Source organism: Diceros bicornis, chromosome 4 (assembly GCF_020826845.1).
Source record: "Diceros bicornis minor isolate mBicDic1 chromosome 4, mDicBic1.mat.cur, whole genome shotgun sequence".
In the NCBI taxonomy this organism is placed as follows: domain Eukaryota; kingdom Metazoa; phylum Chordata; class Mammalia; order Perissodactyla; family Rhinocerotidae; genus Diceros; species Diceros bicornis.
In genome coordinates, this window is record NC_080743.1 from 77,283,515 (window position 1) to 77,300,934 (window position 17,420).

The window sequence follows — 17,420 nt, forward strand, 5'->3', positions numbered from 1 at the left end:
GGTCTAACCAAAGAGGGTGAATCACACACGCACCCCCATCTCTGGCCCTGACGGAGTTACTGGGTTATGTGACCCTCTGTGGCTTCCCTTAGGGAAATGTTCCCAGTCGTTGGTTTCTGCATCCCAGGAAGAGTTAATTTAAGCATTTATGGCTACCTGCCCTGACCAGAGTTGGTTTAGGCCTGAGCACAGGAAAAATGCAGTATTTCTAGAGTCATTCCTCCTCTCTCTCCACAGGGAACCTGTTTCTAGGAAGGTCAAAATGCTAAGCAGAAGTGTCTTCTCAAGACCACATTGATCAAAGCAAGGCACCAGCAAAATAGGAGATTGAAGCAACCTGGATTCATTTGAGACCACATACACCAGGGGCATTTTGACTAAAAGTGCTCTTGGGAAATCCCACCTCCACCAGGAAGCCTTCCAGAGTAATTCAGAGAAGAGCTAAAAGCTCAGCTTTGTCTTATCCAGCTGGAACACTTACAGGTAACTGCATCCCTTTCCCATCTCCTTTACGGTTACTACACACAGAGGTGCTCAGTAAATTTTTGATGAATGAATGAATGAATGAATGAATGAATTCTTAAGAAGTGTATTGACCACTTACTACGTGCCAGGCATATCTTGGGAGACAAACTGAAATCAGACAGGGACCCTGGCCTCACAGACCTTACAATCTGATGAATGATACAGATACGTCATGAATGCCTCAGTGTTCATGCATAGCTTCACCCTGCCCTGCCCAGTGCACCCAACCGTCAAGCACATTTGTAAAGTACCTGTTGTGTGCCCAGAAGGTAGAGACACAGAGATGAAAGACCTGGCTCCGCACTGAAGGCTTTCACAAACTATCAGAGGCACTGAAGGGCGGGGAGGGGGAAGGAGTGAACAGATAAACCACGTGTATTTACATCACTGTGTGGTAAGGACGGGGATGAGGATTTTTTTGGGCTGTTCTGAGTGCACGTAAGAACCTATAACTCCGAGAAGCAGTGCAGCATGTGGAAGGAACCCTGGCTTCCAAGTCCAGGTGAGCCGCTTGCCTGTAACCTGTGACAAGAATGCACCTCCCCTTCAAGGTCAAGATCAAATGAGATCATGTCCGTGAAAGCACTTTGTAAATTGTAAAGCAGCATTCAAATGTTAATGATGGAATTTTCTTGATGACCATGCCATTTCTGTCCACAGCAATATTGTTGGACTGGCTTATTTGGATGAAAGATGTATTTCTCCCATCCCTTTTGCTCTTTGCAGCAGCTTCTCTGCCCAGTGGCTCGATTTCTTTTCTACTAAGGAGAGGCTAGCCTCGCTATATCCCCTCTGCCCTATGTTAAGGAGCTTGGACATTTAGAGAGAGTCTAGCACAGGCCCACAGCCCCAAGCAGGGGCCAGAAGTGGTTTCTAAGCTGTTAGCCTTAGCGCTCAGCTGACACGGAGAGGAAGGGCTTGTTACTGGAATGGAATTCTCCCGCACCAAATCCTAGCTGGGAGGGGAGACTGGGCTGGAGAACTTCCAAGTTTGACTGCAGAGCTTTGAGAATGTTGCATCTGTTCCAGCAAGGGAATTGTAAGTGGAATGCAATACAATCGAATGTGCTAGAAAACACTCCAGCCTCTGTTGTCTCATGAATGCCTTTCTCAGTAATATAAAAACTCTTGAACATTTTTAGAAACCTTAAAAAATCATTTTGCTGTTTTTGCCTTGAATATGATAAAGCCATGATTTTTAGTAAATGTTTTTATTTTTAGATAAGCACTTTACTAAATATAATACTAATTTTTTTTTTTTTTTTTTTTTTTTGTGAGGAGATCAGCCCTGAGCTAACATCCGCCAATCCTCCTCTTTTTTTGCTGAGGAAGACGGCCCTGGGCTAACATCTGTGCCTATCTTCCTCCACTTTACATGGGACGCCGCCACAGCATGGCTTACCAAGCAGTGCGTCTGTGCGCGCCCGGGATCCGAACCAGCGAACCCCGGGCCGCCGCAGCGGAGCGCGCGCACTTAACCGCTTGCGCCACCGGGCCGGCCCCAATATAATACTAATTTAATACAATATGTAATAATATTCATAAAAACAAACAGATGCCAATCTCCTCATTTAATAAATGATGCAAGATGTTAAATTAATTTAAAATAACTGTCCAAAAATGATTTGTCGGTGAGTATATTTTGAAATAACATACTGTGTTTTGTTGGGGAGCCATATGAATATTAAGACAGACTGAAATTTCACTATATGTTGAATGATGGCATCAAAAATAGACATAAACTTTTTTATTACCTACTAATGGAATTCTTGAGATTTCCCCTGAGTTATTTTGATAAATTTTAATGTTTTATTTTTAAGTGACCAGAAAGAGGAGAAGGTTTTAGATTGCTATTTGCAAGCACATCTCAGAAAATAAAACACATGGACACAGAGTATTTTCATCAAATGAAAAGTCAAATTAGATATTATGTTACTAATGATTTTTAACATTACTTTTCAAGGGATTAGAGAATCTTGGTTGCTGTGGAATAATTTTAGTCAAATGAACATAATAAGGATCTGCGTAAAGAGCGTCTTTAGGCTAATTTGCAGAATTATTATCATTTACGTGCAGTCATTAACTTACTGCATATTAACACTAGTGTTCCACAAGCACTCTAAGTTTAAACAATATGTCAAAATTGACCATAGTGGAGCCATTTTAAAATGGAGTTGGAGCCGCCTTTCCAGAGAAACTGCCTTGCTGTCTTGACCCTTGGACTGGGCCAAACCTTTGGACTGGGCCAAAATGGCAATTGTTTTACAACCAATTGTTTGAGAAGTCAGTAGGAGAAGGGACATCCTGATCACAAAGACCGAGGATTGTGGATTTTCTGAAGATGGAATCAATAGTCAATCAATGTTTAGCCAAGACTAGCTCTCTGCCTCCAACTCCAGTTAAAATTCTTTGTAATACAACCTCCCTTCTTTGCCTTTAAAAGCCCCTGACATTTACTCCCTAGTGGGACATTATTTGGGTTTCTACCTGAATCTGTGCTCCCTGAATTGCAATTCTTTGATCCAGATAAATGCTTTGCCTCTTAAACTGGTTTCTGTTATTGTAGGTTACAAATACCTCATTGTGGAATTAAATAAACACAATATGACCAAGTATAAACAGATTACAACTTTCTTATCAATGTGTGGAGCTTGATTAAATCCTCAAAGAAATAAACTGCAAAAATCATTTGTTGGAAATAGAGAAATTTGAATATGGACTGGGTATTAGATGATATTGGGAAAATAATGTTAATTTTGTTAGGAGTGATAATATTGTACTGTAGTTACGTAGGAAAATTTCCTTATTCTTTTGCAGTGCATACGGAAGTATTGAGGGGTGAAATGTCATGTCTGGGATTTATTTTAAAATACTTCACAAAAAAATACATAAAGCAAATATGGCAAGATGTTAATAACTATTAAGCCCTAGTGATGCGCATATGGGGGCTCCTTACACTTTTCCCTCTACTTTTCTGTGTGTTTGAAAATTTTCATAATAACAAGTAAAAAAAAAAAACCCACAAAGTGAAATAAAATGTAACCACTGAGTGGTCCAACACCCACTGGCTCCCTCTAGTGGTGTCGAGCTGCATGCAAATAGGTGGCCAGGCGAGTCTTGAACATGCTCAATCTGTCTCCTCCAACTGCCACCAGCCACTATCACACACTCACAGGAGGCTCTCAAACTGTTTTGTTCCTTTATTGGTTGTTATTGGTTTTTTAAGCTAGAAATGGAGGCAAGCATCATTACTGCCTTTAACAACCTAAATTCAAAGGAGCAACTTCTGGCCCCTCAAAAGTTTGAGGGCCACCAGTTGGTATTTGCTGCCATAGGACAATTGGCATCTGACGCGGTGGCTTCTGTCTGTCTTGACTGAGGTGAACAGGGAAGGCTTTCATGGGTGGCCAGTTACATAAAAACGAGCATGAGGCTGAAAGCCTCAGGTCTTGTCTGTGAGGAGAATAGGTATATGTAGGGTGGTGGGGAGGAAAACAGTAGACATTCTCTTCACCGACTTCCTCTGAACCTCTCCAGGTTGACCCTGACACTCCAGTCCCTCAGAAAAACATGCCGACCCACGTCCCGGGCACCCAGAAAGCTCATGGCTAATAGATCCTTTCTAGCTCTCCCCAACACTTTTGCCCCTACCAACTCAGTTGCCTGCTTACCAAGGGTGGCTTCTGTTTGTCTCAAAACTTGTTTATGCTGGTTGTTCTTTATTGTTATTATTTAAGTACACACAAGCCAATAAAACTTAAGTGTAGAACTCCCATCAGACAGCCTATACATGTCACAAAAAAGTGAACACAGCTTGGACCTATAATAAAAGTTTGGCAACTGAATGAACTTTTCTTTGTCTTCACATAAAATATGTAAGATGTTTAAGGTGTATATTTTTATTAGTCATTCTCAACTTTTATGAGTGTTGTTAATGAGCCAATCAACTCCTCTATCTTGACAGTGTTGCATAAGAGGTTTTCCACCATCCTATGATTCTCTGTCCCCATCTGACTGAAAATTATCTAAAACCAGATCATTAAAAAAATTTTTTTTCACTAAGCTTGGTCAGAGAATATATGCATTTTCCCCTTGCAGGGGAAACATTTCTAAAACATTTCACTCAGGTGCCTTGAAGTCAGTTAGAGGTCTGGGCTTCCTTTTCTCTGAGGAAAGCCAAAGAGCAGTCATGAACAGATGCAGAAGAGACCCTGGAATCAGAAACCTGGGCTCTCCAGAGCAGCGAGTGAGAAGGCCTTGAAGTTTAGCCTCTGGAAGGAGCTGCTGGGGACTGGCCACCTTCCACGTGATGACACTGATGGGTGGGGTAATGGCAACCTACCTCTGGCCCCCCAGCTACCTTAGACCCCCACCCAAGGCAAGGTAAGTGATGGGTCAGACCACAGCCAGGAGGCCACGCAGCCCTTGGACCTGTCCCATCATAGCCCAGGGCTCAAGGACTCAGGGGCAGAGACTATGCATGCAGGAACAATCTCACTGCCCATGGGGATCTGGCTGCATTTTAAGGTGGAAGAAGCCTGGCCCTCTCTGAGCCTCACTCAGCTTCCTCATTCACTGGTCCGGGAGAGTGGTCTCTGTGGTCCCTTCCAGCTCTGCCCGCCCATACAGCTGTGACTCACCTGCAGTGGCAAGAACAGCCAGTCACCAGCAGAGCATGGACACTACTCAACAGGTCCCTCATCATTATCCAGGGAGAAGGGGTGAATGGGACATCTCTGAAGTTGGAGTGAGAACCCAGGTCTTGGCAAAGAGACAGAGCAACACTTTCCCTTCCAGACAGATACAGAAGACAGGGGTGGGGCTGTGGTCTGTCTGCCAAGACCCTGAATCTCTGTGCAGCAGCGGAGGGGCTGCTCCAGCCCACCTGAGCAGGAAAGGGAGGTGATCAGGCTGCATCTCTAAGCCCTGACTCTCGGCCTGGTGGCCACTGGGAGAGAGTGGGTGGGGAGGGGTTGCTCCATCTTGCAAGAGTGTCTTGGGAGGGGGCCGCCTCTTTGGTCCCCTCATCAGGGCCGAGTGGGGAGGTTCCAGGACCGGGGACCCGTCACCGGCCTATCCTGCCCTCCCACAGGCGGCTCGGCTCCTGGGCGGGGGCGGGCGGCTCAGTCCTCTTTGGGCGCCCGGAACTCGGGCATGCTCCAGGCCCGGGGCGGCGGCGGCGTGTCCCGCTCCACGTCCTCCGAGATGGTCCGGATGTCGCTGGCGAAGGGGGAGATGCGCGCGCGGGTCTTGAAGGTGCCCAGGCTGCCGCGGGGCCGCAGGCTCCACTGCCGCGTCAGCTTGTGGGCCTCCTCCTCCTGCTTCATCCTCTCCAGCACTTCCTGCAGCACGGAGCGGAAGAGCCGGGCCACCTCCTGCACCTCGGGCTCCAGCTCCGCCATCAGCTGCCGGAACCTGGGCGCGGAGGGGGAGAGGCCCGGTGGGGCGAGTCACGCCGGCGTGGCATGTGGCCCGTGCACCCCGTGGTCAATTCCCATTTCCTCCCCTCTCCACTTCTGAAGTGAGTCAGGAACCACCCCACCTTCCTATTGCTCCAGCCAGTCCTGAGGTCCTGGGTTCAAATCCCAGCCCTGCTGCTTTTGGCCTCCGTGAACCTCAGCTTCCTCATCTGTAAACTGGGGTCATAGCTTCCTTTTTGTGAGGTTTAATGAGCTCACATAGGTAAAGATCCGGGCACTCACCTCAGGTTACTGATGCCAGAGTAGTAAGGGGATCCCACTGCTATGCCGGCTTTACAGATGTGAGGCTTTCTGGCTAACCCTCTCCCACTTCCTTGCCCACTGGCCAGAGGGATCTCTCTGAAATGTTTTTCTGATTATGTCACCGCCGTGCCATACTCCTTCTGTAGCTCTGTGCTAGCTCCTGGGTTAGGGGGAGCTGTTTGGCCATGCACACGACGTCCCCTGCTATCTCCTGGTCTGCACTCCAGCCAGAAACAACCACGTGTGGGTCCGCCAAAGCCCCAGGTTCTCCTGGGTCCCTGTGTGTGTCCCAAGCCCTTTCCTCTGCCTAAAATGCCTTTGCTTAGAGCTCAACAGTGAACGACAGTTAGCAAGTCCATTTAATACTTGGTTTCCGCCGCCATATATATTTGCCTCAGGATTTCTCACACTTTCCAGCAGTGACATGAGACAGGAAATGTGACAGGACAATCATTACCGAATGTGTGTTCCCAGCCTCCCCCTCATTTATGAGGTTTGGTTGCCAGCTTAGAGTCTCTTATCAGCACCGCCCCCCATGACTCACCCCGCCCCTGTCGCCAGGATGCTTCTAGAACTAGATACATTTTGCGGGGCTTCCATGGTAGAATAAGAAACATGGGGGAGGGTAAGATTCTCAGCCTAGAGAGAGAGAGGTGGGGGCGGGGGGTAAAAGGACTATAAAATCCAAAGGAGTGTGGATGGGACTGGAGAAGGAGGAGTTTTTAAACGGAATTTCAAAGAAAAATGTGTACAGTCATTACATCCATTGGTTAAAGAGATGGGTAAGGGAAGATTTCGGAGACTAAGGGGATTTTAAAATATTTTTTTCGTGTGGATTTATATTCCTCTACTAGTGTTTGAGAAATGCAGTTAAAGAACTTGAGATACTTTTGAAATTATTTTCGAATGTTGGATTACACTTCTTTGACTTCAAACATGAATCCAACTGAGACTGGACCATGTGGGTCACAGCTTTATTAAGGTTAGATTCAGGGACATAGTTGTACCCAAGCTCTACATCTCTAAATGTTCAGTGTCTGTGGCTCTGAACCCTTCACACACACACAGACACACACGCACACATACTCACACTCCTTAGGCAAGCCAGTGTGAAAGCCAGTGTGAAATAGGGTAACTGAGAAACCAGTTTTGGAGAGTTTATCTGGGAAAACTTCTCTAAGAAGATAATATGGAAGATGAACTGATGACGGAGGAGCCAGCTACATTAAAATCCAGGATGATAGCAATCCAGGCAGGGAGACCAGAAAACTCAAAGGCCTTAGGTTCTCTCCTCTTGAAACTCATGTGCCTCCAGGAGCCACCCCCGGCCTCCCTTTGAACCCCTAGCCCGCCTGGTGTTCCATGGCTTCTTTCAGATTCCTCCTCCTGCCTTGCTCCTTCTAACAGATAACGGGGTCATCCAGCCCCCTGGGTCCAGTCCTGGTAGCCTCAGGCCCCAGCCACTGCAGCCACCCTCCCTGGAGCCTGCAGCCCAACACTTGGTCCCCGGGCCGGTACCTGAGGATGGCGGGCCCACAGTAGGACGGGTGGATCTTGGCACAGACATCCTCTAGCTGCAGCCGCTCCCCAGGGCTGAGGTCATAGGTGGGCCGGGGCGTGCTGGCCAGCCAGCTGTAGTCCACTCCGGTGCAGATCTTCCTGACTGCATTGCTGCGCTCCCGCTGCTGCCTCTCAGCCTCTCGCATCTGCCCTGCCAGCTCCATCATGAGGGTCTCCAGCACCATCTCAGCCGGGTTCCGAGCTGACAGCCGTGGTGGGGCCTCGTTCCACCGGAGCCACGGGATGAGGGGCATGGCCCCCGGGCCCTGCTGAGACAGGGCAGGAGTGTGTCTTCCTTGGGCCTCTCTGTCAGGTAGGATGGGGAGAGGAAGGGGGCAGGAGGGGAGCTGGGGCCCGAGTGGGATGACCGGCTTCACTCTCACAGCTGGGTGGCCTCAAGTAAGTCGCTTAACCTCTCTGAGCAATCATTTCTAATTCTGTAAGACAAGATAGGGCTGTTGTGAGAAGCAGTTGTGAATAAACTTGGGACACTCTCATGGCTATAAAGATCCCTAGAGCATCCGGATGATTGAGCCCAGAGAAACTGCCTCCTGAATCCTGCTAACTCCAAACAAAGCAGGAAACAGACTGTATACAGCTGAGCACAACTTTATCCCTATGAGTTAAGGAGAAAAAAATAGGGGGCTGGCCCAGTGGCGCAGCAGATAAGTTCACACATTCCACTTCAGTGGCCCAGGGTTCGCCAGTTCGGATCCTGGGCGCGGACCTACTCACCACTCATCAAGCCATGCTGAGGCAGTGTCCCACATAGAAGAACTAGAAGGACGTACAACTAGGATATACAACTATGTACTGGGGCTTTGGGGAGGAAAAAAAAAAAGACACACACGTGTTTAGAATAGGTGCCTACATTCTATGTCAGCCTAACAGGAAAGCACCCCAAGTTCCTAAATGCCCCCAGCCTATTGCTGAAGGAAGCTTCAAATTACATGATGTTGACGTTATCCTGCAAAAGATACGACTTACTCACCATTCATTCATCCATTTATTCGTCATTCATTCATTGATTCATTCAGAAGCATTAATCAAGCACTGTGTACACATCTGTGGAGGAACACAAAAGTGAAAGCACGTGAAGGGCACTGCTCTCCCGCAGATACAGGACTTGATGAGTAAAAACCATAATATCAGTGGAAAGAGGTAAATGTGACGGGTGAGAGTCAGTATTGATGGGGGGAGGGGAGGAGGGACTCTAGATGATGAAAGGGTCACAGAAGGCTCTGTGGGTGAGAGCAGGCTGAGGGGTGAGTGCAGGCTTCAGACACATAGACTGATGGAGAAGGTGTCCTAGGTGGAGGACCCGCCACGGTACAAGGTGAGTCATGTGCAAGGATCGTCAGGTGCAAGACCCTAACTCAGCATCGTACTCCCACAGGGTCCTGCTCAATACGGGTTTAGTGAATGACTGGCTGACTAGATGAATGGATGAATGGATGAACGGATGAACGGGTGAATGAGCTGCCATCTCAGGCATGCCCTGCTGCCTGTCAGAAGTGGGTTTGTACCTCTGACAACAGTGAATGTGAGCACCATTCCTGGGCTAAAACCTGAAGTGGGTATTCGGGGTGCCCCACCTCCCCTTTCTATGCCCATCCCCTCTCCAAGGAGCTCCCCCTTCCATGCACTGATGGTCCTCTTCCTGCCTAGACCCTCTAGATGCAGAGAGAAGAGATTCAATGAACTCAGTCTCAACAACGTGGCCGTGAGACATGTGTCACCTCCTGAGGACATGCACATTTTTAGGCAGTCCTCCCACCCTCCTGCACCCACAATGCTCAGCCCAGAGAAATGACTTGTTAATGCTGGAGAATCAGACACAAATGGGAAAATTATTGTGAGGTAGCAGTAGCCTTCTGGAGGGGCGCAGATCAAACCTCCTGCTTCCCCATGGAGACTTAAACAACCAATTCCTTTAGCAATCATCATAATTGGGAAATCTAAAACTTTTCATCCTCCACTTAGCCTAAGCCTATCACAATGGGGGCCTTAGATGACACCCTGACTCCTTCCTGGGAGGTTAGGAGGGAAGGACAGACCATCAGACCCTGATCTTGGGGTCAGGGATAGTTAGGACCTTTTCTTCTCCCCTAACTGCTTCATGTGTCCAGAATAATGAGGTCAGGCAGTAGTGTGGAGTAGGGGTGGGGGATGGAGGGGGACTGTGTTCTGTCCTGAGAGCCATGAGCACCAGGAGCCCCTCCCTAAGGCCAAGGGATTTGATCAATTCAGGCAAAGGGAGACATTGTCACTGAATGTGTTACCTTTCCTGGAGCGTCTGTGTTTGTAAAAGTACATGGGTCAGGGTGACGCTTAACACCAAAGAGTGAATGGTGTCTTTCAGGTGTTCATTCAACCCCACTGAAGGTAGTCCAAGTATGTGTGGGTCAGTAGTTCCCGCAGGGACTACTGACTGTGCTAGGCCACTTCACAGCTCCACGCTTTTGTCAGTGTCCCTCCTTCTGCCTGGAGACTTAGTCCCAGGGTCAGCTCCCCTCTGAAGCCTTTCCTGATCCTCCCACCTCGCAGGTAGACGTGACTGCGCTCTACCTTGTACCCTGACTGCACTCTGCCTGCATTTTTCATAGCGCCAGGAACACTTTATGGAGTGTGACTGTCTACCTCCCCCTACACTGTGTGTCCTCTGTGGGCAGGGATGGTGCCTTATTGATCTTTCCATCCCTGGTGCTGGGTAGTAGTACTGTTAAGTGCTTAAGAAATGCCAAAAAAATGAATGAGTGAATGAATGCATGAAGAAAGGAATGAATAGATGAACAAAGGAATGAAGGATGAATAAATGAATGAATAAATGATGGTTAAGTCATTATGGCTGCATCAAGGAACAAGGCCCCCAGATCTGACCTCCCCTGAATAAGAGGGCATTCATCACAAGCCGCAGGAAAGACAGTCTCCCCTCTGGCCCCCATGGCTCGGCACTGCCCGTCACTTGGAGATCCCTCCAAGATCCCGTGAGACCTGATGGAGGCCTGGGCAGCCCCTGTGACTTAGTCATCAGAGGAAGGGCTGTGTGTGCACCTGTAACAGAGCTGAGTTTCTGTGTGGAGTTCTATCGTTAGAGTGATCTTTAGGGGAATCATAATTGTAAACTTTTCTGAAAATATTATCTTGGGATGAGATACTGGGTTGAGAGTTATGGGGCAAGAGGACATGTAGGATCCTCGTGCCAGAATGGTGCCTCCCTCTCCTCCCCACTGAGCCTCACCCTATGACACCTTGAAACCTGGCCCTGATCCTCCTTCCCCAGGAAGAATTCTTTAGTTGACTTCCCTCAACCCCTCCACCCCAATATGCCCCCACTATCACCAGGATACACTACACCTGCACCTGAATGCCTGGCACCCAACCCTGAGCTTCACCAGCCTGGAAGATGACTGAATGAGGAAGAGACTGGTGAGGCTCGAGGCACAGGGATGTGATGCCCTTGCATGATGTCTTATTACAACCTGCCACATATACTCTCTCTCTAAAGCACCCTCAACTACCTGCCACACCTCTACCAACTGGTTAACACATGTCCCAACCCAACTCCACTGACCCCTCCTTCCTGTGGAAATGATCTTTCCTTGGTTTCCATTATACCACACTCCTTGGTCTGCCTCCTTCCTTGGTCTACCTCCTATCTTGGTCTGCCTCCTTCCTCCGTCTACCTCCTATCTTGGTCTGCCTCCTGCCTTGGTCTACTCCCTGAAGCCTCCCTCTCAGAACCCTCATGGGTGCCCTTCCCCTGGCCTTCCTTGGATTATGCTGTTCCCTGGGGCTCTGTCCAAGGCTGTCTCCTCATTTTAATCACTTTTATCCTTTCACACATTTCCAATTGCTACCTCAATGTTGATAGTTCCCAAATTGAAATCCATTACCCAGTTGTTTCCCAAGCTGGAGATCAGGTTGTCTAGATGCTTCCTGGATACCTCCCCTTGCAGGTTCCACTCACATCTTCAATCCAAAGCTCCCCATCTCCCTCCCCATTAGCTGCTGCAACTTCCAGCTCCCCAGCTTGGCAGTAGGCATAACCTAGTTCCCCAAACTGATGCACCATCCTTGTCTCATTCATCAAATCCTGTATCCAAAGCCTGTTGATTCTCCCTAATTTAAATATTGTGATTTTCCCAAATCTGTTCACTCTCCTTTCCTCCACTAGTTCAAGCCTGGACCATCTGCCAGATATATTATGGCTTCTGCCTTCTAACTGGAACCCAGGGCTGATCCTCCCAATCTCATCGCCACTCTTTTCTTTTTATTGTGGTAAAAAAAACAAATAACATAAAATTTACCATCTGAAGCATTTTTAAGTGCACAGTACAGTAGTGTTAACTAGAACTTTTCCGTCTTGCAAAACTGAAACCCTATGCCCATTGAACAACAGTTTTCACTCTGTTTTCTTAAATGTGATCTTTCTAAAGCATAAATCTGATTATGTCACTATTTTGTTTTCACTAGATACCACAGCACAGTGCATGGGGTCTGTGAGCTGTATAAGGGCCTGTTGCCCCCATACCACCTCAGCTTTCATGTCCAAGGCTCGTCCACACTCCTACCAACAGCCACCTCTTCACCTCCCTCAGACCAGGGTTGTTCACACTGGTGGTGTCGTCCAGCCTTGGGAGACTGGGCCTGTGGAGGAGGCCTGCTCAGGGTCTGGAAGTAGAGTCCTGGATCTCAGTACCTAAGGCCTGATCTAGAGGGGAAGTGACCTCAGGGTGGGCACATCTCCTTAACCCCCTAGACTCCTCACCACAGGTGGGGTGAGGCCAGAGGAAAGCCAGAGAGTGCAGCCTAATGTGCAGCCCAGGGCAAGTCCCTCTTCCCAGGGTTTAAGGCTTATGCGCCTGCCCTGAGTTGGCCTCTAGAGACAGGCATGCATCCCATGTCAGATGGCAGGGGCTGCGTGGGTGACCCCACCTGAGTCCTGGGTTCTGTGGGCTCTGAGCTTCTCTGGCCTGGTGGTGGGGTCTCACAGGGGCAGAGGTTCTGAATTTTCTCCCCTGCACCCCCCATTCTCCTCCCCACAACCTTCACCAGGGCTGGAGGCTCTGGCAGAGACGAGGTTTCTGCTGGAGCTATTTCTGTCTCTGTTGCCAGCTGTTCTCCCAGGAGGCTCTTCAGCAGGTCTGATTAAGTTCTTAAGGGCAAAGGAAGGGGGGAGAGATAGAGGGAGGGAGGGCAGGACAGAGAGGCAGATGGGTCAGACAGAGGCCAGAGATGGCTGGCTTATCCCAGGGCCTCGCCAGGACCTGACCCACGGGCAACACCTCGTGTGAGTCTGTGTTGTGACCGAGTGTCTGGGGAAGAACATGATGGCAGGGTGTGGTCTGATAAAGACGCCCAGAACGTTCGTCAGAACAGCAAGGGTGGTCTTCTCCGGGTGCTTTGCACGCTTAGGATTCTGCCCCTCCCTTGCTCTGGATTAGCCCCCCTCAGTGTAAGCTTTAAGGCCCCTCACACTCCTGCTCACCACCAGGCGTGACAGCACCATGGTGACTCTGGAACCTTCCATGAGAAATGCCTGCTTCCCATTCAGTCAATGATGCCTACCACCTGCCTCCAATGCATTAACATTGATTGAATTCTTTTAAAAAAAAAAAATTAGGAGATTTGGGGGAATTTAAATATGAGCTCGATGTTAGGGAATGACCGTTGACTTTCTTAGGTATAAAAATGATGTTATGGTTATAGGGGAATACTGACAAAGAGCCCAATCTTAGGAGGCGGTGCTGAGGTGTTCACAGCTGCAGTGTCACAATGTCTTACATCCAAATCATTCAGAAAATGTTACATATATATGCACACATGCACATAGGGCAAATATGGCAAAATATTAGTAATCATTTTATTTAGGAGGGGTAGTATTTTCATAACACTTTAAAGCTGCTTTTCTTGAAATATCATTTATGCTCATCACTGTTATAAAATCCTGGTATTTGTTAGACCTGCCGTTACATTTTATTATTTTACATGTTGGTAGAGAGGTACATGTATTACCATATCACAAATTGTTTTAAAAAAAATATGTCCATAGCTGCATTTCAGTACAGCTGGTTTCTTTTGTGATCCTATGAACTTAATTTTGTGCATTTAGAAACATTTTGCTGAGACTGTGTCCACAGGCTTCACAGACTTCCAAAGGGGCTTGTGGCACAGAAAGTAAAGGAACCCCTGCCTTGGTGCAAGTTTGACCCCAACCTTGTTCCTGGCCTTGCCCGAACGCTGGCTTCTGGGAGGGCTGAGCGCCCCACCCCCCTCGTATGAAGGGAAAGCTCGGGTAGTGGAGCCCCGGTTGACCCAGCTGGCAGCAGGAAAGCCCTCACATGTTCTACCTCCGCCCTTTGGCCTCACTCACCAAGGCCGTCTGTCTGTCATTCCCCGTTCTTCCCTCTCCTCCTCCCTTTCCCTTTCATTATCCCTTCCACCTCCACACTCTCTGAGCCCTCCCTTCAGCCTATTTTTGAACATCTCTGAGGATAATGTCTTTTCCGTGGCTCCCTGGGAGACACTACCACCTGCTGTGGCTCGTTAGATACGCTAGAAAAAAACCATCCCCAGGCCTCAAGGGCAAGAGGAGTGTGGTTCCAGGCAGTTAGCAGGTGGAGGGGGACCAGGGAGGTCTCAGCAGTGGGAACAATGGAGTTGTATCCTTGGAGTTGGGAGCAAGGCTCTGGTCCCCCTGCAGGAGGTGTGAGAGGTTCACCTGCCCTTGGTGAGTACAACGCCACCAGCCCCCTCTCCCGCCCCCAACCAAGCAAGGACGGTGCAGGCCCTGCAGGGAAGCTGTTCTCTCAGCACAAAGGCAGCCCCGCCCAGGCTCCACCTCTGAAGCTGGGCTCTAACAGCTGAGCTGGACATCTGCAGGCCATGGCGAGGAGCTGCCCTGCATGTCCCCCAGGACCCGTGAGCACAGAGCGGCACCTGCGCTGGGCTGTCCCAGGGCACCCGCCACTTCACCGAGCAGTCAGAGCGGCTCTGCTGAAGCCGGACCCTGGGTCTGGGCAGAGGCCTCGCAGAAGGTGCGGAGAGTAGGCGCTCCCCTCCCTGACGGACCTTCCTCCCAGCCCCGTTTTTGCCAAGGTACAAGGCCAACTTCACAGATTGCAAATTGACCTTAGCGGGTTTTTTCGGCAACATAGAAAAATATTTAGAGTAATTCACCAAGCCAGGTGTGACTCAGACCTACACCTAGAGGTGCAACTAGGAGGGGTAAGCGCTCAGATCCAACTGACCACAGTTGGAGGGGGCTGATCCCCAAGGAACTCTACCCTGATCCCACAGTCACAGCTCAGACTTTCCTTCCCAAGCCTGGTCCTCTCCCTGGAGCCCACCCTGCACTGCTCTGTCCAGGCCCGCTCTCCTGGGTGTGTTATCAGGACTCAGACAGCTCCGTGACTAGGAGGACTGAGGCCCGCACATCGCCGGTGTGTTTGTTCACGCCTGTGTCCTGGGAGTCTGACTCTGCACCTTGGGTCTAGTAGGTCCTCGAGTCACAGTTCTCAAATCGATGAGAGAATCTCTGAGGTGGGTTTCACCTTGCTTCCCCCTGCCTGTGTCCCCCCCACAAAAGCAGAAGAGAAAATGCTGGGGCTGTGTTCTTCCAGACAGCCTCCTGGTTCCAGAGCAGACAAAAGCTATGGCTTCCCGTGGGTCCATAAGGCAAGGACCAGGCCACGGCCCGGAGGATACTGCAGAGTCCGTCCACTCCTGTGGAACAGATGAGGACTGACGGGCCTCCCTGTGGCCATCTGGGCCCTGGACTCAGACTGCTCAATAGGCTGTCCCCAGCCTGCCACAGCCCTGAAGCCACCCCTCCCAGCTCCAGGCTCGTGGGCCTCTGCTCTAACTTCTAAAGGCTCAGCTGCTCCCAGGGTGCCACCCTGGGGAGACCACCCTCTTACCTGGCTTTCTGAGGTCAGCCTCTGCTGAGGTGCAACGTCCAGCAGGGGGTCCTGCTTTCTGTTTCGCAGTCTGGGAGAAGAGAGTGTCTGGTCTTTTCAGGGAAAAGCAGCAAGTTCGGCAGCCATAGGAGAGCAGGGTAGAGGGGAAACTACGTCCTAAAAATGCCTCCTTCCTCTTTCTCTTCTGCTGCTGGCTGCTGCCTCATGCTTTTTCCTCTCTTTCTGTCCCTCAGAAGTTGTGCTGAGAGCAAACAACACTGACCAGAGGAGGGATCCAGCCTGGGCTGGTGTTTGTGGAGTGCGTGTGTGCACGCGTGTCCCGAGAGGCTGGAACCACAGCTCCTCTGATGAACCCCAGAGGCGGGCCAGCTCCTGATCTGTGGTTGCCATGGAGACCCACCTAAGCCTCTTTCACCTCGAGCTGTATTATCTGTAGAGGGAGCCCGTCTGACCTAACAGAGACACCTGAGAAGACTCAGGGGGAGAGAGAGCGCCTGCCTCCAGATGGCATCCTCCGCCCCTTCCTTCCCTGGCCTGCGTTTAGGGTGGTGCAAACTGGGGGAGCAAAACCACGGTTACCGTACCCTCTGCAGAGCCCCGAGCGGACTGTGGGCAGATGTTTCCAGCTGCTCGGTGGATTGTTCCTGGCCAGAGCTCAGCTCTTTCCACTACTCCCTCCCCCAGGAGACGGGTGCTTCTGGGTGCAGAGGGCAGGGGCCTGAAAGGATAGTCTTCCCCTTTGCCTCACCACGTCCTTTCCTGTCCTCCTCCTTGCTAATCAAGATTCTCTCCTTCTCTCAAGGCAAGTTCAAGTGCAGAAAGTTCCTCTGACTTTCTGGAGGAGGGGTGAGGGGGAGGAAAAAATCCAGGGAGAAGAGGGACCATGGACTGTGATTATTGATTTTGAGGTGTTCGAGGTAACATGCGGGGCTGGTAGGAGCCTCCTGTTGCTGCTCTCTGGCATCCCACACTCACATCTGGGCCTCCTGCCTGTCTCCATGCTCTGGACACTCTGTCAATTGGAAGCTATTCTGGCTACAGGCCACGTGTGGGCCAGCCTGCGCCTAACAGCCATTCGGAGGCACTGACACAGATGCCTGTTGCCCTGTGAGGGGCCTCGGGGTGCTGTAATGGGTACTGAGCAGCATTATAACAGATCTCAGGGGATACGATAGCAGGTACCAGGTGATGGAGTGACTTCTGGACACATCTAGTCCTGATTGTGTTGGCAATAAAGCAGAAAGCATAGCCAAGAAGAAATTAAACTATGCCTGACGAGCTGACTCAGATGCACACCTGCCTGCCTGCAGGTTGTGATTTTTTTTCCTTGTGTGATATGCCACTTTGTGCTCACTCTGTGGCTGGTTCCATTAGGCATATCTGCCTTCCCTCCTTATCCACCTTCTCAAGCAGGAGTCTTGAGTCGGGAGCTGAGTCATACACTTCTCTTGACAAGGTCACAGCACAACAGTCCCAGACATTGGGAGGGTCACTTGGGGATGGGAGACTCCCACATTTTGAGCTAAAGATAATCTCCTCTGACTTACAGTTCTCAAGTGGCCTCCACCCCAGGGCCAGCAAAAGCTAGAGCAACCTGAGACAGGTAACCAGGAGTCCCCATCTCAGAGCATTTCACTGCCGTCCTGGAACTTCCCCAAGGGCAGGAATTCTAAGGCATGTCCACGCTGGG

At 49.9% G+C, this 17,420-nt stretch overlaps 2 protein-coding genes across 3 annotated transcripts in view; both read right to left on the bottom strand.

Annotated features, from left to right (window-relative positions):
* Nucleotides 1–17,420, bottom strand: part of LPGAT1 (lysophosphatidylglycerol acyltransferase 1) — a 321,343-nt gene that overhangs the window by 28,822 nt on the left and 275,101 nt on the right. The gene's annotated exons all lie outside the window — the stretch shown is intronic.
* Nucleotides 2,098–16,028, bottom strand: RD3 (RD3 regulator of GUCY2D). 2 transcript variants are annotated; one of them, XM_058539804.1, is made up of 3 exons: nt 15,731–16,028; nt 7,767–8,074; nt 2,098–5,940 (listed from the first exon to the last, which is right to left on the bottom strand). In XM_058539804.1, the coding sequence occupies exons 2-3, from the start codon at nt 8,060–8,062 to the stop codon at nt 5,649–5,651; spliced, it is 588 nt and encodes a 195-aa protein (XP_058395787.1). In that variant the 5' UTR covers nt 8,063–8,074; nt 15,731–16,028; the 3' UTR covers nt 2,098–5,648. The 2 variants fall into 2 exon arrangements, with proteins under 2 accessions (XP_058395787.1, XP_058395786.1); XM_058539803.1 differs by having other exon boundaries at nt 7,767–8,077.